The following is a 26,720-nucleotide window of genomic DNA, read 5'->3' on the forward strand; positions in this document are numbered from 1 at the left end:
AAAATATAAAAAAAATAAAAAAAATTAATTTAGTTTTCCAATACGTGTTTTATATATTCCAAGAATAATATTAGATAAAATATCATTTCTTTTACAAAAATATTATTCTTATGTTCCGTGTAAGAATTACAAAACCTTACAGTATACCATGGGTTTTATAGAATTAATTTATTAAAATAATAAGATATCAAATATATTAAAATTCAATTTACTTTTCTAAATGATTTTATAGAATTAAAATGGACATAAAAACAATATAATTAAATTATTTAAGAAATCATGATACGAATTTAACTTTTACAGCAGATGCTATCAGCCGACAATCCTCTGTGGAGAGGCAAACGCGGGGTGTTTGCTTAATGGAGAGGAGAGAGGAGATGGAATCCAAAGAAGGGAGAAAGGATCTTTGCTTTGCCATCTCATAGACTAGTTAGTACAAATACAATGATGCTGCTATACACGAGTTTTCAACGTTGTCACGGCATCCAAAGGGTCTGCGGTTTTTCGCTTGTAGTTTTGTCGTTTAATAACACAGCCCCCACGTAAATCTTAACTTGAAGGATATAATAAACGACAAACTTAAAGTACTAGAATGTAAAATTCCTAAAAGCTCCCTGTGGTCTTATCGTCGGGAGCATGGGTATTTGTGATTGTAATAGTAATTATTTCTAAAATATTTTTTTATTTTAAAATTTATTAAAATAATATTTTTAAAATTAATACATTAAAATAATTAAAAAATGTCAGAAAAAAATTCTAAAAACTCGGGTAACTCTAAAAAATAAATTTAAATAAAAACAACTCAGAAAGATTTTAACATGGATTTTTCTTTTCTATATTTTTCTTCAACTCGTACCAGTTTAAGTCTTGGATATCGTATAAATCCGTCAAGTCAATCTAAATTCTAAAAAAAAAAAATTTAAATTTAGATTTGAATCAAACTCCCATATAATATTATTGTAAAACAAAACTAATAATAAAAATGACTTCAAATAAATTAAATTAAATAGTGGTGAAAACCCATGAACGAAGGAAAGGCATCATGTATTGTAGATTTATACTGGATGAAGGAGGACTTTTCTGTCATCCCATTTTCTTCGCCACAGACACTCGAAATACTCGTATCTCTATACCAGTCGACAATCACGGCATACAAGTTACCTGCCAGAGTTATCTAGATGGTAGTGCTACGCTACACACATCCCTAGATTATTAACTGCTCCTGGATAGGTGTCTGACTGACTACCAAGCAAGTAAAGAAACACGTTAACATGGAAACAAATAAATAAATACGTGTGAAAACACTGTTTTTTTAACTATTTATTAATGTTTGTTGTATATATATATATTATAACGGTTAATATTATATCGGTAATGAAACAGTTATATTTTAAATAAAACTGAATAATTAACAAATTAATATTAAGTATACATATTAGGTGTCAAATAATATCTTCTAATATTATAAATATTCTTATACTAATACTAAAAAACTCATTAAAAGAGCTCATCTGCCATAATTTTCACCAAATTTACTACCGAAAAAGACCTTACATTTAACACTTATAAGAGTGTTTCTTCTAAATATAAAATAGACATTATTTTTTTTATTATTCATTTCCAAACTATACCAAAAAAGTTTTCATGTCATATTTATCATTATTATCGTCTATTCGTGTACAAAAAATTTACTTCAAAAACAGGAGAAACCTCAACGGAGTTTTTCAAGTGAAATAACTTTTACAATCTAACTACTCTGCCCTTGCCAGATTTGGTTACAATCCATGCATACATGTTTACCTCGTCGATTTACAAGAATTGGAGCCACTCCCGTATTTTGGGATGTCAACATTTTGAAGCTCATTGTGGGGTTTTTTTTTTCTAATCCAAATTTTGCAGCATCAAGACCAAAGGAACCACTTGCGACGCTGCTGCCTTGAAGTACTGGTGGTGGAGTTTGGGGTCACAGTGATTCTTTCTGCGTTAGCAGCTGCCCATTTGCTGAAATCGGGGGAAGAAACAAGTTCTTTAACAGCTTTTTGCGTGGACTCTCTGGTAAATTTTTCCCATGAATCTTTTGAAAGTTTCCTCCTCTCGGGAGTGGTATGGAAGGTAGATGGGTAGACATCTGAATCTGACAGTTGATGACGTGATGTCCTGCTTGAACCTGGAGGAATGACAAGACGGTATATGTAAAAGAGCATCTCTGTTGGACAGCTTGTATTGTTTAGACACAGATTAAAGCCAACAGGCAAACCTTTCATAGAATTGCATGAAGCCAGGTTGAATTGTTTGGGCCGCGGAGAAAGGAACTTTGAGCCTTCAGGCCTCTCAACCGTGTATTTATCACGAGAACCTCCAAATGGTGATAGATCAGGAACAAGTGATTCTCTATTTATGTTTCTCGCTAATTTAAACAACTTCCTGCAGATTTATTCCAAAGATGTCATTGCAGTTGCAAAATACAGGCAAACGAATTTTTCATCCAAGGCATGGATATCAGAAAGTTGTAATGGATACACAGGATCATAATGAAACATCAAGAAAGATACTGCAGAAAGTATCAAATATATAATATCAAAACTTCATGGTTCAAAAACAGGGCAAGTGGATGAATGCCTTGCAGATAAAAACTATCTTCACAATGACCATAAATAAGAAGAATCTCTTCCTTGTGGCCAAGAACACAATACTTACATGTTCCTCATCATTTACTCTTGGGCCAAACTTTTCTTCCAAATACACGAGCAAAGAGAAAATTCTAATGGACATTATCTCGTAACCTATTGGATGCAGATCTATCTTGGTAACCGAAAACATGACCGGATTCCAAAATGGAAAAGGAATACTTACTTGTACATTTGACGCAGGAATCTCCATCTAAAAATTCTCCTTAGTATTGACGAGACAATTATTCCAGATATTAAAGCTTCTGCTGCCAGCAAGGGATCCAGAGAACTCTAAAACATGACAATAATCAAATCTGTAAGAAACCTTCATATCGTAGGTGTATGTATGGACAAAAGATTGATCTTTCATCATACATGAAAACTTGAAATCTTCTATGTAGAGGTACCTGGATAATTAACACAACAGCCAAGACACGAATGGACCAGGCAACAAAATGAGATGTGCTTATATCAACGGATCCATCTTCTGTCAAGACAAAACTGCGGACAGCCCAGAAACCCATCCATGCTCCAATAAAAGCAATAAAAGCCAGCAGAAAAATCGCCAACTGCAGTTTCATAAAGCAAGACTTGTTTAGCTGCTTGGTAGGCTACACTTCACTAAGCACTAATCATCAGCCGATATAAAGTATCCACCAAATTGTAAAAAGAAGGACCGCGATTAATGGCATCAACTTTCCCGGATGTTAAACAGAAAAAGATCCACATTACATGATAAAAGTACAGCAGCGCTATTGTACAACACATTCTCCAATAGCCTACTCCAGATCATAGAGAGCAAAAATGACTAAACTATGTTAGAATCTTTCTCAACTACTCAATGCAATGACAAGGTGAACCTTGCCTGATAAATATACAATAAGCATAACATTTATTAATACAACATTGGCTTAACAGGCACTCATCTGAAGCAGGCATAGATTACTAGAGATGTTTTTTTCATCAAAAAAACTACACCATTACTACTCGCATCCAGAGGAGAACTGCTTTTTGTGTATCAAAGTTTACAGCTTCAGACTTGCTAGTAAAAATGCACACACCTAAATGTTAACTAGTATAAAAATGAAACATAAAACCAGAATCTTCTCTAGAACAGAGATGCAAGCCCAATATCACAATACCTATAACTTACATACAGGATAATACATGTCTTCGCTTATCCCCATCTCCATGAGTATTGAATGCAACAATCCTGGCAAGTAGCGAAGTAGAAAAGTTCCCAAGCCAACCTGAACAAAAATGATGATAAAATAAAAATGAACCTTCTTTCGATGGTGAATAAAAATCTGAAAGTGAGATGAGAAAGTTGATACACACAAGTGATGAGTATATAAAAATTGCAAGCGAGCTCTTTCGACCTGTCGGCAGAAGCTTCATTCCCTGTCAAAAAATTCAATTCTTTCATTAATAACCTGATACCAATGATGTGAAGAACAGGCTCACAGAACTCAGAAAACCATACTGAAAATCATGTGGTGGAAGAGATCCAATTGGAACGTTTCATACTTTTTAGTCCAATTCATTTTGAGTGCACTTTTAATCAGGATACCGATTTGAACCAGAGAGAAGAGGCAAATAACACAAAGAAATGCATATAAAGGGAAAAATAGTAAGTTTTGACTATATCTGTTAGAAGTCAAGTAACATGATTTCGACTCCAAGCATTTATTGAAAAGGTCAACAAATTTTAAGAAAAACAAGGAAAAAGGATGGCTAACTGGTACAATCTTACTTCACAAATCCAAGAATGAAGGCAGGAAAAATACATTACCTGAAAAAGGACCACGAGTATTACAAGGATGATTCCAATTGCCATGGCACTGCTGTAGTAAAATACCAAAGACTTGCTTAAAGAGGATGCGATGCTTAGCATAACCACTCCCAGGATTAAGAATATCACACGATACAAGAAAAACCCTGCAGAACAAAAGAACAGGGTTAAAAAAAGAAGAAAAAAAAACAAATTGCTAAGTACAAAAAACTTGACACATTACTCCTGAAAAAAAGGGTACAATCGAGATGGAAAAAGAAACCTTCTTCAATTGACAGTTCAAGGGTTTCCGAGGATGAACCAGCCATCCTTATATCTAAGAACTTGTGGGCATAAGGTGACATGGCTCGAACCCATGAACCACCCTTATCAACCTTCTCCCACTCGCCCTGCGGACACATCCCTATAGCACGAGACGCATTCCTGCAAGGAAAATGAAGCAATGGCTATCAACTCAACATTGCCATAGTAAAATCAGTCAAAAGCATTGCTATTTGCGAACAGAGACGAAAAAACTCACCTGTGAAAACAAACCTCAACAATGGGTCTGCGAAGAGTGGAATTAGAAGGTGAAATTTTGAGCATCAAAGAATGAAAAAACTTATTCAAATTTTTAAGCCTCGGAAACCCATGGACATCAACTCTTTCGCAAAGCACCCGTGTCCCCGGCTTTGTCCCCGGAGAGTTCACAACTTGCAAGCTTGGAGAAATTTGCACTTTACTACTACTGGCCTCACCAACAACTGCAAAACCCAAAATCATTAACCAAAATGCTGTTAATTACACTAACCAAACAGGACCCAATTTTCACTAAATAATGAAACACTAGATATCAAAATTCTTTGTGATTTAATAAAAATAGAAAAGAAGAAGAATCAAATAGAGGAGAGCACCTAAGGAGAGTTGATGTGGAAGGGCAGATGAGGAATATATTGAAAAGGTGAAAAAGAGGAGAAGGGAGAGAATGGAAAGGTAGGGTTTTGCAGTGCCCATGGTTTCTTTCTTCTGCAGAGAAAAGGCGCCAGGAAAATAGAAAGCAGTGAGGAGGGTATTTTCGCTATTTCAGTTATTTAACTTTTTGTGAGAGACTAGTCGGTTACAGTGTTGGGCTTTCCGGTAAAACCCGAATTCTACATGGGCTTCTTTCTTTTGTAGTTAGAGGGAGAGTCGGGCTAATATTGGTATAATAGTTTTGGTAAGAGATTAATTTCATTGGATTTGGGGATTCTTTCATGTTTTTAAGAAAATATAACCGCATATCGTTTATTCAACAACTTAAATTAGATAAGAAAATTAAAATGACAAAAAAATAAATTATTTTTATTTTTATAGATACAATAAATTATGATCATTTAATTTGAATTTAATAATTTAAATTAAATCAAAATGATAATCATGCTATAAAAGAAATAATTTAAACTAAAGTGGTGAAGCTAGAATTTATAATGAAAGCCAGAAAAAGATTAAAAATCTTTATATTAATGCAAGAAATTCACTCAATGTTTTTTATTAGTTATTACTACATGGGTGCTCCACACTGCACCATGAACAATACTGGTAAAAAAAAGTATAGTTGTTGCCATCATGTTTCTAATAACAAGAAAATCATTATATCTAAATTATTTTTCAATTCTAAAAAGATCATAATACTATAAACAAGAAGAAAAGGAAACATAAAAGTCACAGAGAAATTTTCGATATTTTCATTAAAAACTCATCTCAACAGATAAACCTTGAAACCACTCGACTCGGATTTTTACCTATTCTAGGTTTCAAATTAAATTATGAGTGAGTTACTCTAACATGATCAGATTAACTTTACGACTCTAAAAATAAACATAAACGATAATTTAAAGTGTGATTTGACTTTTAAAATAATTTCAAGGTTGAGACATTGACATATTGGATCAACCATTTTACGGCTTGAGCTGCTAAACTTGCAACCTGTGTCATAAACTTCATTGAGTTTAATAAATTTTTTAAAGCTATTTTTTAATTTGATTATATGATAACAAGAATAGTCACTCTTAAAAAATAGTACATCAACCCAATATCAAGATATTTTCTCAAGATCATGATAACTTCATATCAAACAAATTTAAATAAATTAGGAAGCACAATTTATAATCAACATTTACTAACCTGCCAAACTTGCGACCTTGTTCATAGACTCTAATAGGTTTAATGATTTTTTCCTAAGCTATTTTTTATTTAATTATCCAATAATAAAAATAAACAATCATAAAATTGAGTTTCAATCCAATTTTAGGCGTTTGTTTGGGATCACAATAAACTCATAGAAAGCAAACAAAAAAAAATGAAGGTTAATTCTCAATTAACCCAAGTTAACATATCAAACCAGTAATCTGGTTTATGGACTCTACTAGTTTTAATAACTTTATTTTTTATAAAACTATTTTTTATTCAAGTATATGACAAAAAAAAAAGTAACACCCATAAAATTAAGCACAACCAAATGACAAAGAGTTTGTTTAAAATCATGATAAACCTACAAAAAAAAACAAGCTGAAATAAATTATGAAATCTAATTCAAAACTAATAAAATGATGATGGATAAAATTGAAAAGAATAAAATAATAATAAAAAAGAGTCAATACTAAAGGTTGAAAATGGGGAAATCAATAAAAAAAATCAAATGAAAAAAAAATCAGACACGCAGGCCTATGCCTTAAAAAAAAACATATAAGCGACAACACACTTCCTGTTGTGTTTGGATTTTGATTATCACACATGGTCAAAAAGTTGATTTGTCAACTCCTAAGCTTAAAAATCCCACATTCACCTATATTTTCAATTGAAAACACCTAAGAAACACCATATGGCCTTAATAAACCCATTTATGGTCTTAAATTAGCACTTAAAGGTTAAAAAATAAAAACTCACCCGAACCAAAATTGTTTTCCAATACTTGATTTACTTTTTTCAGCAATATAAAAGGAAAAAAAGCTAAATAGAACTCTCATCATCAAATGTAACTCATTGACACCAAGAACAACTAGTTTCACATTTGAAAACGGGTTATTTATCAACTTTCTCTCTACTTCTCTATAATCTTGGGACTCTCTTTCTCTCTCATCTCTCAAACATGTAGACTAAAATATAAGCAAAATAAAGGTTTGGACTAAATTAATTTATGTCCGAACTAAAAGGATCAAAAGGAAAAATTGATAAAATCTCAAGTCACAAAGGTGTTGGCACCTTTTTTTTTTTCAAGTTTTCTCATTATTTCTCTATTTCAATTTTGATCCGCTCATTTTTAATTTTTCTTAGATAGCAAAATATAATTTTTTTTTTGTGAAATCAAGTACCAAACTTAATTACAGGGTTTTTTTAAAAAAAAAAACAAATTAAGATAGCTACATAAAAAGTATATTGAAACAAATCATGAACCCCCAAATTTCAATAAACTTAACATTGAAGAATCAAATTGAAAATAAAAAATATTTTATGATCGAAGACCAAAATAAAATAGAGAAAAAGGACTAAAGCTAACACCATTGTATTTTCTTAAATAAAAGGCCTACCATTTCTTTTATAATTTTGATTATCTCATTTTCAATTTATTAAAAATAATAAAATTGATTTTTTTTTATCGAGTACGTGCTAACCCAATACCAAGACTTTTTTCAAGAATATAATAGGCTTATATAAAAGTAAATAAAAACAAATTACCAAACCTAAATCTCGATCAACCTTACATTAAATAATAAAATAAAATAAAAACTAATAGCTTAGATAGAAGATCAAAATGATCAAAAAAAAAAAAATCTATGGGAATCCATCCCCTTTCCTCTTAGAAAGTATAATAAAACATCCGAGTCCTCTTAATTTTGTTTTATATATAATGTTTGAACCGGGATATTCCAAGTGAATTATTGAGAAGGAATATTTTGAAAACATATATATTTTATATATTAAAATGATAAATCATAATAAATTTGTAATGGTTGGATAGTGGAAACCTTTTATAGGTCAAATAAGTATATGATAAAAGAAGGCTATCGCTCATTGTAAAGGCCAAATTCAACGAATCTTCCGATAAAAAAATAAAAAATAAAAATCACATCCAATGCATGCGTACGATTGGAAATTGTTGTGGTCTTAGTGCATGAAAAATAAAGAATAAAAAAAAAATCTATAAACTTCCCAATATTATAATAGGAGGATACATCAAAAGCGAGTCGATCGTGGATCATAATCAATTAAATGGGCAAAACAGTTTATTTAACCTTTACTTTGTTAAATGGGAAAAGGGAAGCTAAGTGGTGATACCACCAAGATATGTTGCTTCTTCTTTTCTTTTCTTGTTCATATTTATCCCAATATGGTTCGTCGTGGACCGCAGGTGTCAATTCTCCTTTTTACCATATGCTCGCTCGATCACCATGATCTTCATTCATGCCTATCCATTACGCCTTGCTCCTCGACCATGATCGTTCTCATGATTCAGCCTCCTAATTAAAATCTTTCATTTCGTCGACAACATGTTATTTATCTTATGCTAGCGGGATACTTAGAATTATCCTTCTAGTTATTTAATAGAATTTATTTTAAAAAAACCCTCAAGTTTGAACTCAAGAATATAATCTATGTAGTTATCATTTGCTACTGCATATGTACTGATATATTCCAAATGTATTTGCTTTTTATGAAACCTTATTAATTAAGCATTTTAATATTTAATTAGAATTATCCTTTTAGTTATTTAATAAAATATACTACCACCTAGATTAAAAATCGATCTACTTCAGTGAAGGAACCCTGCATTCGCGGAAAGTCCAGACTCGAGATCAGCCTATCACCTACCGAAATGGCATCCTAAAATCCTTTGAAGCAAGTTTTCAAAGCTTTTACTTGAAATTAAGACTAACCTTTCTCAGAAAATATTTAGCATAGACTAAGCCCCGCTGATATTTAATTAATGGGTTGATATGCAAATATATATATATATATATACACGTGCTAATTACACTTAAGCAAAGGGGATTATCCATATATACGTAGGAGTCCAAATGAGTTACATATATCTGGCGACAGAAACACCTAGCTAGGTCTAGTAGTGGAAACTGATTAATGTGCATGTTGATGTTCTAAAAAGAGAAGAAATTAAGGGTGGTGGGGGAGCTAGAGAATATGAACGTGTTGAGGAGAGTGAAAGGAAGGGCATGTTTTTTGTTGTTTTTAGCATGGTTCATGGAAGAAAATGGCAGGCAGTGCTGACTGCTTAAGAGGGTTTAACTTGTGTGAAAGATAGTGGAGAAGGCGCAAGGTTGTGCTTTTCAAGTTCCAGTTTCTGAAATGCTCTGCAAGGCTGGCTTCCATTGCCCCCCACCACCAGCACCAACACCATAATGCATCCCCACTCCTCCTCCTCTGCTGCTGCTGCTGCTTGTACTGCCACCATTGCTTCCCAGTCGGTTAACCTCCTGCTCCACCTGCGAAAAGATAAAAAAGAAAACTCAAATGGACAAATACCATACATGAGACAATAACAATTCAGATTTTCACACGTGCACTGTTGTCCATTTCATTATTGATCTCTTCTTTTTAATAAGCATTCACCATTTAAAATCTTGAAATACTGGAAAACAAATCAAGCATCTTTTGATTTGTGGGTACACGTTAACTTTGTCCCTTGCGAACTGGACAAATAATGAAAAGACTCCATGGCCAAGGACTAGCTAAGCTAGCTGCCCTTGCTTGTAGTAGCCCTCTACTATATACTGTTGAAGCTGCAGCCAGTTGTAAAGTGGGAGAAAATATGATCATCGTGATTAGTTAACAAGCACTTGAGATGATGATTTAGTTTAATATTGCAAGCTAATCAATCATTGAAATTATAGTTCTGATTTAGCCAAAATATGTACAGAAATAAAGTTGCAACTCCAATAGGGACATGCTGTGTGGTATTCTTGTTTTTGTAAGATTTTTAAAAATATATTTTATTTTAAAAAGAATTAAATTAATAGTCTTTATATTTACGATGTACAAAAATTTAAAAAATTATTTTAAAAAATTTCCATTTTTTGTTTTGCTATAATAATAATAATAATAATAATAATAATAATTACATGAACATATATTTCTATCATCTACTTCTCTTCGATCCGGTAAGGTAACCAAACTATACTTTCTATAGAGGAGAAACAAGAAACTTGGATGTAATTTGTTAAACTAATTGTTGGGTTTTGCAGTCTAAGCGCGACTAAAACCATAATTAAGACTCTATCTGGCTACGCATCTGCGGAGCAAATATGTGTTTTTGCCATTAAAAACATTGTTTTTTATACAGTTCTGATAATTACACGAGACATGACAAGAGCTGAACAAAATCGCCCTCCAACCTACCTGGCCAGTGCCTATAAAATTCTATCCTATATCCTCTCTTCTTTAAAGCCCTGACAAGACAATTTTATTGACCTAAATCCTACACGGCAACAATGGACAGAATTTCCCTTGTCTTTACTCTCTGTGCACGTGAGAGCTCATTAACCAGCGGAAGCAAACAAGAAACCATGATGCTCCACGATTAGAGAGCTCTCTGTAGTCTAGAAAATGCAATCATCAGGAATTTAAATCTCACCTTTTATTTTTAATTATGATCACGAGCTTCCTCAGACGTTGAGGAAGCTTGTTTCATTTTCATTGATAAAAAGAATTATGATGACAGTGTCAAGAAATCTTGAGGGAAAGAAAATCTGTGCTAGACTCTTTTCTTTTCTTTTCCTTTTTCAATTTTGTCCCTACTTTAATTAGGTATGCCTTTCTAAAATCTACTTTCTAATTGAAAAGAAAGATGCTTTAATGAGTTGAGAAGACACAAGATTAACAAGGAGGATGCCCTGTCCCTCCCTGGTAAAAAAAAAAAAGATTTGAAGCTTCTTGGCCATGTTACCTTGATGGAATTGGAGTTGTCAGAATTAGAAATGGGGTTGAGCAAATCTGACGAGTTCTTCCTCTTCATTTCTCCTCCAAGCCCTCTACTCTCTTTCAACAACTTTCCCAATTTCACACATTTTTTTGCAGCAAACTCTTTCAACACATCTGGAAGCAAAAGGAATTAAATTAAAAAGGTTATTGCCAATTATATATGTATAATGTAAATAATTACCTTCAAAACTGACAAGTCGATAAACATGACCAATGAGCAAAGTATCATCAGGTCGAAGAAGCTTGAGCTGTTTCAATGGCAACCCGTTTTCTGTCCTCGTTGTTGGTGATGTTACAACAAGTGCCACATAGTGACCTGGATTCGAGTTCATGATTTCATGAGCACTAACAGACCAGTAAATCCTCTCGATCTTGTTTCCCGGATGTTGTATCACGACAGTTGCCGCCTCCGCTGCTTGACAATTTCCCATGATCTTCTTCTTGGTTGTTTTGATCCAAAGCAAACGAGCAAGAAATGAACTATATACGTGTATATGTATAGCCTTGAATGCCGGAGGTTGCTAGCCAGAGGGCAATTAGGTTTATACAGAAGAATATTTAATAGGGCTGACGCTTGTTCACGTTCAAGATGTACGGCAAGAATCAAGCAGAGATGTGACAAAGAGATTCACTGAAAATCGAGAGGGAAAAAAATACCAAAAGAAACCACAAAACAGCAACTTTGCAGAATTTCCTGATCGCAAAGTACTACTACTAGTCTACGCTACCTAGCTAGCTGATCAGCCCAAAACAACGTTCCTAGCTCAAGGCCTCTGATCATGTCATGTCGCGTGACGCATACAGTAATAGCGTGTGTGAGATTGAGATCAGAATTTTTGGGGGTTGGAGGTGAAAGAAGGAGACGGAGAGGATTAGGCCGGTGGGGGGAGGGAGTGGGGAGATTTATTGTATGATTGAACAAGGCAGAAAAGGTAAGAAGGCTTTCATAAACGTTTCGCTTTTGTTTTGCATGAAATGTATTCTTGGACCATACACGATGGAGGGGGGGCAACGCACGATTCCTAGCTTGTTATTTATACTTGTGTGGAGAAGTGTGTTTGGCGTTCTAGTTTTATAAAAAGTATAGGTAATATCGTATTTTTATAATTAAAGTTTCAAGCGAATTTTAAGTGGAATTAATTAACTATAAAATATTTGAAGGGTCAAATATTTTGTTCTTATTGATCGATAGTTTGGTAAGTCCTTCATAAAACGTGTTTAGTGATTTTTAAAAATTAAAATTTGATTAAAAATAAATTTACAAAAGTGCATCACTAGAAATTAAGCTGTTTAGTATTATTATTATCCAATTAATGTTCTATATTTCAAGTATAAGCCATCGTATTTTGCTTAAATTAAAATCTTGATCATAACTTAAAGTGAATTTTCAAAGTTCAACTTATTAATGCAACTTTACCTAAACCTCTTAGTACTTGTTTGGAAATATAATTAATATTGTTTGGCATGCATAGTTTAGTCGCATACTATCCAAGTATGGTTTGAAATCAAGGAGTCGTTTCGTATACGGATTTTTATATATTTTTTTAATGTGATTATTGAAAATGTAATATTTTCTTTAATCAAATTGAACAGATAATGTGTTTTTATTATATTCGACTCATTCACGTGAACTTAGTAAAAATTACTATTTAATTATTATAATATTTAGGCATTTCTTCTAAATAACTATACACATAAACAAATTTATAATATATTGATTATATTTAAAACTAATATGTTCAATTAGATTCAACTAGTTAGATGGATTGTGTTATGCCGCGGGCTAACTTTTTTTTTATAATAATATATATAAAAAAAAACAAAGACTCAAAAACATTGAGTTTGACAATAATGATAGACCTAAAAGCTTTGGATTCAGTTGCAACAATAGATCCAAGAGTATTAGATTTGGATCTTACTGCAATGTTAGGTCCAAGAGCTTTGGGTTCCTTTTAAAAATCAGACTCAGACGCACGAGTCTGCAATCCCTATGGGAATTTGCAAACCTCAAGTGCAGATCGGCAAACTCACAAGGCTTGGGTCCAGATGCCAGACCCTAAAGCCTGGGGTCTGGCTGCCTTGCCCAACTCGGGTGCTTGGGGCATGGTAATCATGTCATTCCCCAGCACCTGAGGCAGGTAATCTTGTCATGCCCCACTGACAGTTTTACTATGCCTTCACAAAATCTGAATTAACTATTTTATTTACAATAATTCTTTTAATACCAAATATATCACAACAATATCATTTAAAAATAATATTAAAATAAAATAAAATAAAAAAATCGCATTTCCTCCCACCAAGAAGGCATGCGATCCCCATCATTTAAGAAGGGAATCGCATTCCTAGATTTGGAGGGAATGTGATGTAACAATACATCTCAAATCCCTTAATATTTAACATTTTTAATAAAAAAAAACACAAATATTTTTAACATCAAAGGCTACTAATTAATTAGTAGAAAAAAATCTAAAATATCTCCATACCAAATGATCCCTATTTTGTTTTGGGGATGCAATGGTCACACAGAGACTTGAATATAGATGTGACCAGCAAAAGTTGAAGATTCGACCTACGCACTCTACAAAACAAGATCAGCATCTCTGGCCTCTCAATGTTACGGCATTTTCTCCATGTCTAGAAAAGCATTGTTTTTTTTTAGTGTATTTTAAAAGTTAAAAAATTTAAAATAATTTTTTAAAATGTTTTTTTTATAGTTTTAATGTTCTAGTGTTACAAATAAAATAAAAATATATAAAAATATTTTAATATATTTTCAAATAAAAAACATAATATTAAACACAAAGTGAGCTATTTTCATAGACAGGTTAGACAGATTTCATGAATTTTGTACACTAAATTGTATCGTAACCACTCTCTGCAATGCAATTCAATTCGTTGTGGTAAATTTTTCTTTGACTAATAAATGGCACCATAACGTGTTCAGCTGGGCAATCCTGGCATGGCGTGGAGGAGAGTTTTAAATGCAAAGCATTTAGGGTGCCAATTAATGGGTGTATTCATGGTTGACTTGATGCGATTTTTCACAGAGAAATTAATGGGAGATTTTCTGTAATTCTTTTTTTATTTAATTTTTAACAAGAAATAATGGAACTTGAGCATTTTTACTTGTTGAGCTCTACATCTTAGCGTTACCCTTTGCATCTTGATAGAATTTGATCCCTTTGGAGAAGAGTATGATGATAAACTTCGAATGATCATCATGGGTTACACTTGATAGAATTTGACGGACACCTTCTTTAAAATCAAATCCTTCTTTTCTACCATGGATTTGATTTTATAATCAATCAAATCACCGCTAACTAACCCTAATCACATCTAGCAACAGCTACAAAAAAAAAACCCTACCCACGCCAAATGGTGGCTATTTGGTTTTGAGACGAGGCACAGTGTGGTCATGCCTACCATTTGTGAGAGGAGGTGAGATTTTAACAAACTCTCAAGCTTTTCTTGTTGAACTTGTCCTTCAATGATGATTTTTCCACGCGGTTTTGAATTGTATTTCAAATAACATTTAATGAAAATAAAAAATTTTATATTTTTAAAAATTATAAAAATTATAAAAACTCTATTTTAATATATCTTCAAGCCAAAAAAATAATTTAAAAAATAACCAATGGAGCATTTTCAACATTCCCATCAGGTAATAAGGCACTCAATTTGAGTATGATTTTGTTGATTTTTATGTTAGCCGGTCAAATTTGTTTTGGATGGTAAAAGTTCATTACCTAGAATACATATAGGATGGCCTCCACTTACATTTACACACTATCCTGTATTTTTTTTCATAGTTATTTTTTTAAAAAATAAATTTAATATTAAAACATTAAAAATATCAATTCGTAGTTTTTTTAATTGCAACACAACCCACGACACTCTCAATCCACCATTTGCATTATCAGAAAATAAAATAAAATAAAATCATTTGAATACGTAGTACCAACCATATATATTTCCTAGCCATCCTGATGGCTACTGTAATACATTCATTTTTTTTTTTAGTTTAATGTGGGTGTTCGAGCCAACTTGCGCGCACCTTGACTAATCCCACGGCCCCTAAAGTTAATGACCATGTAAGCTTCCAATGGCTATCATATGAGCAACCATAGGGCTCGAACCTGAGACCATTGAGGGAGCAAACCTCTTGGTCCCAGGCTTTTACCATTGGGCCACCACCTAGATGGTTTTATTTATCTTTACATTTTAACCTTATCTCTGTCTTGTTTTTACAAATATATTAAATTGATAATTTTGAGGGCGTAGCTCAACTGGTCAGACCCTAGGTTTGCTCCCTAGAGGTCACCAGTTCGAGTCTCATAAACATCAGGGCCACCGGAGGCTTACATGATCATTAACTTCAGGGCCCGTGGGATTAATCTAGGTACGCGCAAACTGGTCTGGACACCCACATTAATAAAAAAAATTAAATTAATCTTCATTTATCCTCGAATAAAGCATTATTTTTTCATATATTCGCTTCGAAATTGATAGGCATGTCTTAGAATATATTTGGGAACGCGGTGCAAATCACGTTCCAAAAAAAAATCATTTTTTTTGCTAAAATTTAATATGTTTTGTATGTTTTAGATCGTTTTGATGTGCTGATGTCAAAAATAATTTTTAAAAAATAAAAAAACATCATTGACATGCATTTCAGCACAAAAAGTTATTTGAAAAGCAACCGCAACCACACTGCCAAATACTCTCTTAATATATAACTCAAACCTTTAAAAAACATAAAAAAAATGAAAATAAGGTTTTTAATACCATTCAGCAATTTGTTTTTTTCAAATTTATATATATATTTTTATGTAATCTAGTCAAGTTTGAGTTTTTTATTTGAGGATATTTCTATTAGCTTGTATAAGAATATTAGAAACTTGGCCTGAAATATAAAGACAAGTTGAACTATGATAATTCATAGTTTACCTCCTCGAGGTTTGAGCCAATTTCTCCCATAAACTTTCGTTTGTATCAATTACCTCCTAAACTTTCATTGAACTTTCAATCTACTTCCTTTCCGCCCATCACTTTCCGTAACCTAACAGAATGATACGATTTTTTTATGGTCACTCGTGTCGATTCAACCATTGTTTTAAAACCTTGACACCTAATGGTATCCAGCTAACCTAAAGCTAGAGGATTAAAAATAAAAAAATATAAAAAAAACATGATTAACCCAGTTAAAAAACATACTGAATTAATTTTAATTTTAATATTTTTTTTTAAAAATCTAGAGTCCATCTTCTCAACCCGCAACCCGGTTCGATTTAAAAACTATAAAATTAGCCTGAAGTTCTTGGTAAAAAAACAAGAGCACAATTCTCGAGCTAAAGCATCTATCTGGTGACATTTTATTTACTAAAAGAAGAAAAATCCCAAAACAAGAGGCCCGAAATTGCAATGAATATTTCACTTGCTTTTTAATGACACGCCTGAATTATACATGTTTTTGTATAGTATTTATAATAAAAAAACACTAAGAATTCAACCTCCAATTACGTTAATCTAAAACATTTACAATCAAGGAATAATATTTTTTTTTATGAATATTTGGCTATTTCCATGAAAAATAAACGACTTATACATTATATTTAGAGTGTTAAGGGTGGGAAATATTTAATTATTCAATTTAGAATATATAAATATATATAAAATGCACGAGGCACAAGAGCTACCTTAATAAATTTATATTAATAAACATCTAATAAAAAATAAAAATCGGGTCAACAAAGAAAGGCTAGTTATGCTGTTCCTTGGATCTGAGCCCATCTCCAAGGACCATAATTCACAAGCCTTCTCCACAGGATTAATGGTGTGCGTTTTAATTTTATTGGGCCGGGAGATCACCTAACCAGATCTCCCGGCCCAAGATACATCCTTGTAAGACTAAAAACAGCTTGAAAACGTCGTCATTTTGGTTAAAATTTGAAAAGGTACTCCACTTGAGTGACCACGTGGAAATCACCAATTTGGTTATGTCTGTAGCTTTTAGTTGTTGCTGTAACTTTTAAGAGTTTGGTATTATTTTTAGAAGTTATAATTTGTGATTTTTAAAAAGCCACAATCATAGCTAAAAACCATAATTACAGCTAAAAAACGCAACTTTCCCAAACATGCCTTAAGCAAGCCTGTATTATTGCAGGAAATTTGGATACAAGACAAACACTGCAACAGGAGTTCAGTCAGTGCCTGTCTTAGAATTGGCCCTACAGCATTTTGGCTGCTCTTCAAGGAAGCTTCATGCAAATTACCTCAATGCTGTGATTTGTGAAGTGTCAGAATCAACAGTGTTGTAATAATCTGTATAAATTACATACAAAGACACCACAAGCAACGAAAAAGTTCTGAACCTTTCCTCCAATGCGTGACAGGAAAAAAAGACGTTGATCAGTTCAATCGAGTAAAAATCAGCTACAACATGTCTGTCTCGGCAGATGTTTCCACTCCTTCTGTTAACTTGTACTGCAATGAAACAGCTGGGGATGCACTTTGTTCCAATAATGCTGATGGCATTAGTGAAATCAACTCTGCATATTTTCCAGTTGATATCGACGAGAGCTATATCGATAACATCCTCGTTTCCGAGCTTCATCAAATGCCAGAAACTGAGCTAATTGCTCGGTTTCCTGACATTCCAGAATCTGGTTCTGCTCATCAAGACACGCTGAATTGGATGTTGAAGGTTGATGCTAGTGTTTTAATCCTACTCCCCTTAGTATTTTTTTCTTTCTTCCTTGCTAAGTAGACTCTTTCTGGTTTGCAGGTGCATGCTTACTGCCGGTTTAGGCCCGAGACAGCATATCTCTCTGCTAACTATTTTCATTGTTTCATATTATCTCATACTTTGCAGGTAATGTGTTCTTAACTTTAAGATGATCATTATTGAATTATAGTGTGATTAATGGTTAATTCATCATACAGACATAATGTGACTAGATTGGAGCCACATGCATATAGATAAAACAAGAAATAGGCATCAAAATCAATAATTGTCTATTCTAATATATATTAGGATCATGTCCAAATGATTTGACAGAATTTAGCCGCTCGATTTCTCATTGATTGGGTCATTAATTGTTGTTTCGTGCAGAAAGGTAAAGGATGGCCCCTGCAGCTATTAGCAGTAGCCTGCCTATCTGTAGCAGCAAAACTGGAGGAAACAAGAGTCCCATCTCTTTTAGACATACAAACATTGGAACCCAGATTCTTATTTAAACCAAGTACAGTTCGAAGGATGGAGCTTTTGGTCATGGGCAGTCTCAAGTGGCGATTACACATCATTACACCTTTCTCTTTTCTGCATTATTTCATTGCTAAGCTTTCACATCTCAGCCCCAGAAGTAAAAATCTCATCTTAGCTCATTCATCCGATCTTATCATCAGCACATGTAGAGGTAATTCCTAGGGTAATTAAACCTTTCAATCTCTTTTACATATACAAGAATTACAGCTAGCTTTGCATGAATTCTTAACAGTGATGAATATCTTGGCTTATACTCCATCCACAATAGCAGCAGCTGCAGTGCTATGGGTGACTGATCAGAGTATTGGTTGCCCCAAATTGGAGTGCTTTCACAACAGAATGAGCAAGGTAAATCTCCAGTATTATCTTCATTAAATCTGGTCAGGGAAGTGTAAGAACGACTTCTGATGATTAACTTGTTCTTATGTGTATAAACTTTTGTCTGTAATAGATTAAATGTAATCAAAGTAATAGAATTACGGTTTCATGACAAAAATGGAAACAGGAAATGGTGCGAGGATGCTACAACCTTATTAAGCAAAACACGCCTCAATTGTCTCGTGGTAAAGCACTTGATGCAACCATCCCAGGGAAATGTCTTGCGAAGAAATGCTGTAGCAAGGATTTCAAGTCAAGCCAAGACATGTCTCCAAGCAAGTGCTGAAAATGGAAGTTGCTTACAGTATTTATATATCAAATTATAACAAATATATTTTAAAATTTATCAACGCACTGGATCGACAAGAGGGCTGTGCCCTAAAAATAGTCTCAAGGGAATCATCATCAAGCCAGTTTTTAATTATTAAATTAAAATATTATCTAGTCACGTATCAAGTCTGACTATCCACGTGCGTGTTCATCTATAAGAAATTAATTTCTTGAAATTTATAATGTGTACTACCAACCAAGATAAAACTCCAAACTTTTATTTTCAACAATGATGATATTTAATTTTAGATAATTTATAAGTTAATTAAGATTATGTTTTTTTTTTATAAAAAAATTAAAGATGTATTTTTCGTAGATATTTTTTCCTGATTTTCAGTTTGAAAAAGACCATCAGAGTATTTTCAGTTAACTCCTTTTATTTTAAATTTTAAATTAAAAAAAATAAAGTTTATATTTGTTATTATAATTTAAAAATAAATACCCCGAGCCCCTCGCGGGTCAGCCACTCCTCACAAACCACTGTGACCGCCAAATAAAAACCCCAAGCTTTTTATTTGTTTCTCTCTTTTTTCCAGTTGCCACCTAGACCAGCTCTCACACCATAACCTTTCCCTTCATACCATCTCTAATTGACTGAACCAGCACTGAACCGCCACCAACTCACACACGATCCAGCCACCAACGCAGTCGACCCAATACCAGCCTCCTCACTCGGTAAACGCCATAGAGCCACCATAGACCCATTAAACCCCAAGCTAAAACATACCCAAAGATAGCCTCCCTCCTCTATTTCAAGCTTTCAACCCGACAGCACCTGCACACCACCCGCTGACCAAAAACAACCCCATCACTAGCAGATTTTCATCTCCACTACCGTTCCTTTGATTTTCACAAGCTAACCCCTATTTTCCTCCTAAACCAGAAGAAGCAGACCTGTGTAAAAAATAAAATCCAAAACTTTGCTTGTGCCTCCAAATACACCGAAGCGTCACTTGCACGCGTTGCCATCCACGGGCTATGCGTGTCACCCACGCGCCGTCGTAAGTCGTCAATAATAATATAGATAAACCATTAATAATATAGCAACCACAGTGATTTAAGATAAAAGCATCAATGCGGTCTCTTTTAGACAGAATATTTTATGGGGATAGTATATATATTTTTTAAAGCAATCAGTCTTGAATTATAAAATTTTTGTTGATAAATTAGAATTTTTAGTGATTATAATATTAAATAACGAGTTTTTAAATAATATATTTCCATCTAAAAAGTTATATATCAATTTTTTTTTAATTTTTAAAGGTTATTGTGATATTAAGTGTAATAAAATTATTGATTTTTTAAAAAAAATATTTAAAAAATAAAATATGTTTTTAAAACAAAAATTAAAAGACTCAAATAATAACTATCACTATTAATTGTCCAGTTTTTTTTGAATAATAATAGTAATCAAAGTATAATTTTTTTTAATTAACATGAATATTCGAATAGTTTTTATTTAGCTTAGTTTATACACAAAAACTGCAAAATGACCAAAAGTTGGACCTAAATGGATGAGTACTGTGAACAATAACTATTAATAGGCAATGATAGATTGAATGGCAATGTGTTGTTCCACACGTGCTACGTGTCATCTGAAGTGCCTCTTTTGTGGGCCCTAAATGATACGAAGCTGAGTTTGAGGAAATTTTGGTTTACTGGATTTTTTTTTCAACGAGACACGTTGAGGCTTGTATTATCGAGTTGTTCAATTCTTATCCTTAACCTGTCATACTTGAAATTAAAAAATATATAAAAAAAACTAGCATATTGATTTTACGTCGGCTTAATCAATAATCATTATATTCATGAAGATAAATTAAACTTTAATTATAAAGTCAGGGTAGAACGGCTTGCAATATTATAATATTACTCATAAAGATATTTTCTGTCTTTTCGTTTTGGAATTGTTTTCTTTTTATCGAACAAGTCAAACGGTTAACTATTTGGTTTTTCTATTAATTATATCCCTGATTACTAGTCAATTAAACGTGTTTTTAGGACAGTTTGGAATTGTGACTGTGGTGGTTTAAAATATTTTTTGTTTATAAATATATTAAAATAATATATTTTTTTAAAAAATTATTTTTAAGATTAGCATATCATAACAATATAAAAAAATAAAAAAATTAATTTTTAATAAAAAATTTAAAATTTTAAAAATACGGTCCCTCAGCCACTTATAATGGGATGTTTGAACTAGAGACTTGCTGAAAGGAAGAAAGTAATTAATTTTGTTTGGCAATTTGTAATTAAAGGCACAGCAGTGAAGGAGAATCTCATTTTGATTTTGCGGTCAGAAAATGTTTTTGTAAAAAATTAAGTTTTTTTTTAAATTAGTTTTTTAGGTATTTTTATATTATTTTGATGTGTTGGTATTAAAAATAAATTTTAAAAAATAAAAAAATTATTTTAATATATTATCAAGTAAAACATATTTTATAAAATAACTATCACCACGTTAAAAATAAATACATTTAAAACTTAGAACCCAACAGACACAGAAAAAAAAAACGGTAACAATAATAAACGCTAGCATTAAAGTTGCAGTGCCCGTACTCCTCCTTTAGGGTAAAAATAATAATTATCATACTTATTTAATATAAAAATATCATAAAAAAACAATGATATCAGTTAATTTGAACTTACCACGGAAGCATAACCATCATAAGAATCTCCGCATTCAAAAGCATCTCTCTCTCTTTATTCTCATTCTCTACTTTCCCACGCTTCTCTGTGTCGGTCTCGCTAGCTCTTTCTATAAGAATAAATTTGGCGTCTCCTCTCCTCTCTCTGTTTCTCTTCATTCTCCCACAGCCACGTGTAACCTTAAGGCTTGAGCAATAACCTTTGTGTTTTTATTTTTTATTTTTAGTTTTGAGAGCTTGTCATTTCTTTTGTACGTGAAGACTATCATCATCATCGTCATCTGCGTTTTCAGTTTCAGTTTCAGGTACCGTCTTCTCATTTGGTTTCTTGCTTCTTTTCTATCCCCATTTTATTTTTCCTTCTTTTTCTTGGAATGAATTCGATAAAAGACGTCATCAACTTAGAGTTTCTTGAATTCTTTTATTTTTATTTTTATGAATCTTGTGGTTTCCCTTGAAAAAAACGATGAAATAAAACGTTGATGAATGATTCTGAATGTTCATCAAACGTAAACTTGGAAATCTTCAACAATATTAAATATACAGAGATATTATTTACTATATTAGGACTTGTATTCTTCTCCCTCACATAAAAAAATAGAATATCTATGAATAACATATTATAAGATTTCTAGATTGCATTCAGGCAGTGTTCTAAGATAGAAAAAGACAGATCAGAAGAAACGTGTTGGTTAAAGAGATAGATACAAAAACATAAATTAATTAGTTTTTGGAACAATTTTTTCAGTGAATTCCCGGAGACAAGTTTTTTCTCTGTCGTTTTCGTCTCCCTCTTTTGTGTCCTAGACGATCAAATGTTACTTGAAAATTGGGTGCTAGCTATTATTTGAAATGATCTGATATTTTTTTTATGGCATGCATGCATTTGTTTCAACAGAGAATGGCTGGTGTAAATGAAATGATTGAGGGTTCGGAGCTGATAACTGAAACAATTGAGAAGCTCCCAGCAACTGTTTCAAGGGAAGGAAAAGGGAAGAGATTATGTAACAAAGCTCAGTATCAGCTTGTAGAGTACCATTCTTTGCCTGGATATTTAAGGGACAATGAGTTCATTGTGGGCCATTACCGTCCTGAATGGCCATTGAAGCAGGTGCTGCTCAGTGTCTTCACTATCCATAATGAGACATTGAATGTTTGGACGTAAGTTTCCCTTCTGTTAGGAACCCACTATTTCGTATTTTGAAGGAGTTAAAGTCTCTTGTTTTTTGTTTGTGTGATAACTGTTGTAGATGCTGGCAATACGTGGATTGTTGGGGCTCTTTACTGTTTAGAGAAGATTGATCGCTTATGTTTCTTGCTTGATTTTGTATTGAAAAGTTTGAGGCTTTTTGGATTTTGTATTTAGCAAAGTAGTGTTCTGTTTGTCTATGTGACCGTGATGTTTCCATTTGGAATGAGGAATTGAAGATAAGAGGACAACAATCAGAGGATACAAAATTTTTCTTAAGTTTTGGTTCATAAGTTAGATGTTCTGCTTTGTGTCTTTAATTACAGATTATTGATTCACTGCAGGCATTTGATTGGGTTCTTCCTTTTCCTTTCCTTGACCATATACACTGCAATGAAGGTTCCAAAGGTTGTTGATCTTCATTCTCTCCATCTTCCAGAGGTGTTAAAAGCTGATTTGCACAGATTGCAAGAGTGCCTCCCCTCTTTACCCACCATGCCTGATCTTCACAAACTTAGGGAGGAGTTGAAGAGTACATTTCCTTCAATTGATATGCTTCCATCACTCTCAGGATGGCATGTTATGGACCTCCTATACAATTGTTTGCCTGAGCGGTTCTCACATGGTAACCAGACTGATGTTTATGTTCTGGTAACGATCTTTTTCCTCAATGCTTCGGATTAATTCTGTAATGACATTGAATTTCCCGACAATGAATTTCATATATCTTCATCTTTTCTTTATAAGTAAAAGTTAGGAAAAGTGTTTGGTTATTTTCCACTCTGCTCTGATCTTAACAAATGGAAGTATCTCATCGACAATTTAGTTTTAAAACTTGTCTCTGCCTCTGACGTTTTGGCTCTACCTGTAAAGGGCTGATTGCTAACTTGCTATTGTCTTCTGAGGTATTCTTAGTTTTAATCTTGTCATTACATATTCTAGCAAGAATGTTGTCCATGAAATTCTTTCATCCTTTGCTTTTGTTGTGGTGTGTTGATTGATACTGTCCTGGGAACTGAATATTTGAAAGATTGAGTTTTGCCTTCTTTGCATTTAAAAGATTGATTAAACTTGTGCGAAATCAGAAATAGGTAACTTGCCAATTACATGAGCTCTGAATCTCAAAACTTCTCAACTAAGTTTCTGAGCAACAGATGGCTTGCAACTGAAATTTGTGCTGTTTGCATAGAAGCCATTAATATGTTAAGAAGATAGTTCAAACTATATTGTGTAAATGCATTACTTTTTCTATGATGAGAAGTGAAAGCAACACTTATCTATACTCTTGGACTGCATTATTTGACAAGTAATTACATGTAACATAGTTACATAGAACTAAGTTCTGCATAAAGTCACAGGAGAACCTATTCGATGCTGAAGGTGCATTTTATTGAATGGGCTATCATATCTCGCACCGCTGCTTTTTGCCAATATTTTAAGTCTGTCACACCTTAGCACAGATCAAATGGTGTTTTTATGTCGATGATTAGATTTGCAGTCCAATCTATCAACAGTTGCGAGAAGAGAACTGTATGAAAGAGTATTCTTTATTGATGCTGGTTTTATTTTCAGTGGTGGCTCTCCACCGTTCTGTATATTCAGTAGTTTGTGTTTGGAATCTTCCATCTAAACTTCTGTCTCTGTTTTCGTTGGTTTTCTTTCCTCATCTTGAACCTTGGGTTGGCTAATGTTTTTTTTTTTTTTCTTTTTTTTATCCTATTAAATGCAGCGGACCGTGAAGGAGGATGTTGCAAACATAATAGCACCCCTAATGATGATGAGGCCAATCACACGATGGCCATTCTATGCTTTCTTGGGCGGGGCCATGTTTTGCTTGCTAGCTAGCAGCACGTGCCACCTTCTCTCGTGCCACTCCAAGCGTTCATCATACATCCTGCTTAGGCTTGACTATGCCGGAATTGCAGCCCTTATTTCTACCTCCTTTTTCCCTCCGGTGTACTACTCCTTCATGTGCAATCCTTTTTTCTGTAACCTTTACATGGGGTTCATAACTGTCTTGGGAGTTTCCACAATAATGGTTTCGCTCCTGCCAGTGTTTCAAAACCCTGAATTTCGTACCGTTCGTGCGTCCCTCTTCCTCGGCATGGGTTTGTCAGGGATAGCACCTATTCTGCACAAGCTTATCTTGTTCTGGCATCAACCTGAAGCCCTTCACACAACTGGCTATGAGGTTTTGATGGGGATTTTCTATGGACTCGGAGCACTGGTTTATGCCACCAGGATTCCGGAGAGATGGATGCCTGGGAAATTCGACATTGCAGGGCACAGCCACCAGCTTTTCCATGTATTGGTGGTGGCTGGAGCTTATACTCATTACCATGCAGGGCTGGTTTACCTCAAGTGGCGAGACCTGGAAGGATGCTGAGGAAAGTACATCCTGAATGCTAAAAGTAGTTGATGATATCGTAGATTAATGTCATTGTGTATCAATAAATAAGTTTTAAGTTGATGCAGTGGAAAAGCGAAATGCTTCTCAGCTGTTGTTTGAGATTTTTTATTCCTAATCTTTATATTAATTTTGTATGTCCGTTAAAATTAACTAATCTCAGAACCCAACTATGCTCAGAACCGTCACAGTGTCTGCAGATGCCTCACCAAGTTGTCTGCCTCCTCACATGGAGGAGTAGGCTATTGCAACTTTGGCTTGCCAATTCCCTTTCTTTGTTTCCCCCCCTAATTTAGTCATTAATCTGTTACTATACCTTAATTTTAATTACGAGTCAATTATAAAATATAAGTAAATAATTACTGGTAAATAGGTAAATATCCAGTACATAGCATACAAAATTTCAGTATTTAATCACTAAAACCTTATTTAATTGTAGCAAACATCTAGTATTATGGCAAAGCTTGCAACTTCCTGCGACAATGGTTTGATGATCTGGGAGGAGCCTCCTCCAGCCTTGCAACAGCTTCTTCTAGCAGATATCATGGGAATTAGCTTCCCTAGAGTTGTTTAGTCTTTTTTTTCTTTGTTTCCACTGTAACAAAAAAAAAAGAAGATATATTTTATATAATACGTACGTCCTTTTGTTTTCTCTCACAATAAAGCTTTTGATTTCATGTATTTTTTGTGGTTGTATTTTAAATAAAAATTATTTTAAAAAGATATTTTTAATTGCTTAAAACTGTTATGAAAAGGATTTTTTCATATAAAATAAATTAAAGATATATTTTATAAATAAAAATTATATTATTTTAACTTTTATAAAATTAAATTTTAAAATATAATTATATGTGAGGCTCGTTAAGAAAATAAAATAGAAGCTATTTTCCTAACTAAACAATTTTTTCTTTATAGTTTTAAAATTCAATATTGTGATAGCATTTATGTTCACAATTTTTTGAATTAAAAAATTAATATGAAGAGAAAATTAAAATAAAAAAACGCTTTCTCAATTAAAAAACAAAAAAGTGTCGGCCGATGCATTTTCACGTGTCTCTTCTAAAATGCAACACCTCACCGACACGCGTC

General features: G+C 33.2%; 4 protein-coding genes across 6 annotated transcripts; 2 read left to right on the forward strand and 2 right to left on the reverse strand.

Annotated features, from left to right (window-relative positions):
* Positions 1 to 1,626: 1,626 nt before the first annotated feature.
* On the reverse strand, positions 1,627 to 5,519 carry LOC18101246 (uncharacterized). Its single transcript, XM_006380765.3, has 10 exons — positions 5,355 to 5,519; positions 4,982 to 5,204; positions 4,724 to 4,884; positions 4,462 to 4,607; positions 4,008 to 4,070; positions 3,827 to 3,919; positions 3,077 to 3,238; positions 2,854 to 2,960; positions 2,258 to 2,424; positions 1,627 to 2,167 (listed from the first exon to the last, which is right to left on the reverse strand). The coding sequence occupies exons 1-10, from the start codon at positions 5,452 to 5,454 to the stop codon at positions 1,902 to 1,904; spliced, it is 1,488 nt and encodes a 495-aa protein (XP_006380827.2). The 5' UTR covers positions 5,455 to 5,519; the 3' UTR covers positions 1,627 to 1,901.
* A 3,935-nt stretch (positions 5,520 to 9,454) lies between these two features.
* On the reverse strand, positions 9,455 to 12,443 carry LOC7465560 (uncharacterized). 2 transcript variants are annotated; one of them, XM_052454668.1, is made up of 4 exons: positions 12,141 to 12,443; positions 11,594 to 12,043; positions 11,378 to 11,526; positions 9,455 to 9,917 (listed from the first exon to the last, which is right to left on the reverse strand). In XM_052454668.1, the coding sequence occupies exons 2-4, from the start codon at positions 11,841 to 11,843 to the stop codon at positions 9,762 to 9,764; spliced, it is 555 nt and encodes a 184-aa protein (XP_052310628.1). In that variant the 5' UTR covers positions 11,844 to 12,043; positions 12,141 to 12,443; the 3' UTR covers positions 9,455 to 9,761. The 2 variants fall into 2 exon arrangements, with proteins under 2 accessions (XP_052310628.1, XP_002310335.1); XM_002310299.4 differs by having other exon boundaries at positions 11,594 to 12,443.
* A 5,271-nt stretch (positions 12,444 to 17,714) lies between these two features.
* LOC7497742 (cyclin-D1-1) lies at positions 17,715 to 19,513 on the forward strand. Of its 2 annotated transcripts, none has more exons than XM_024604833.2 (5): positions 17,715 to 18,118; positions 18,200 to 18,286; positions 18,527 to 18,830; positions 18,951 to 19,027; positions 19,185 to 19,513. In XM_024604833.2, exons 1-5 carry the CDS (start codon positions 17,855 to 17,857, stop codon positions 19,341 to 19,343), a joined length of 891 nt encoding a protein of 296 aa, XP_024460601.2. In that variant the 5' UTR covers positions 17,715 to 17,854; the 3' UTR covers positions 19,344 to 19,513. The 2 variants fall into 2 exon arrangements, with proteins under 2 accessions (XP_024460601.2, XP_002310892.3); XM_002310856.4 differs by having other exon boundaries at positions 17,722 to 18,118; positions 18,912 to 19,027.
* A 2,564-nt stretch (positions 19,514 to 22,077) lies between these two features.
* Positions 22,078 to 25,784, forward strand: LOC7497741 (heptahelical transmembrane protein 4). Its single transcript, XM_002310855.4, has 4 exons — positions 22,078 to 22,340; positions 22,934 to 23,196; positions 23,569 to 23,875; positions 24,954 to 25,784. The coding sequence occupies exons 2-4, from the start codon at positions 22,937 to 22,939 to the stop codon at positions 25,608 to 25,610; spliced, it is 1,224 nt and encodes a 407-aa protein (XP_002310891.2). The 5' UTR covers positions 22,078 to 22,340; positions 22,934 to 22,936; the 3' UTR covers positions 25,611 to 25,784.
* Positions 25,785 to 26,720: the final 936 nt, after the last annotated feature.

The sequence above is a fragment of the Populus trichocarpa genome, chromosome 7 (genome assembly GCF_000002775.5).
Source record: "Populus trichocarpa isolate Nisqually-1 chromosome 7, P.trichocarpa_v4.1, whole genome shotgun sequence".
Lineage (NCBI taxonomy): Eukaryota > Viridiplantae > Streptophyta > Magnoliopsida > Malpighiales > Salicaceae > Populus > Populus trichocarpa.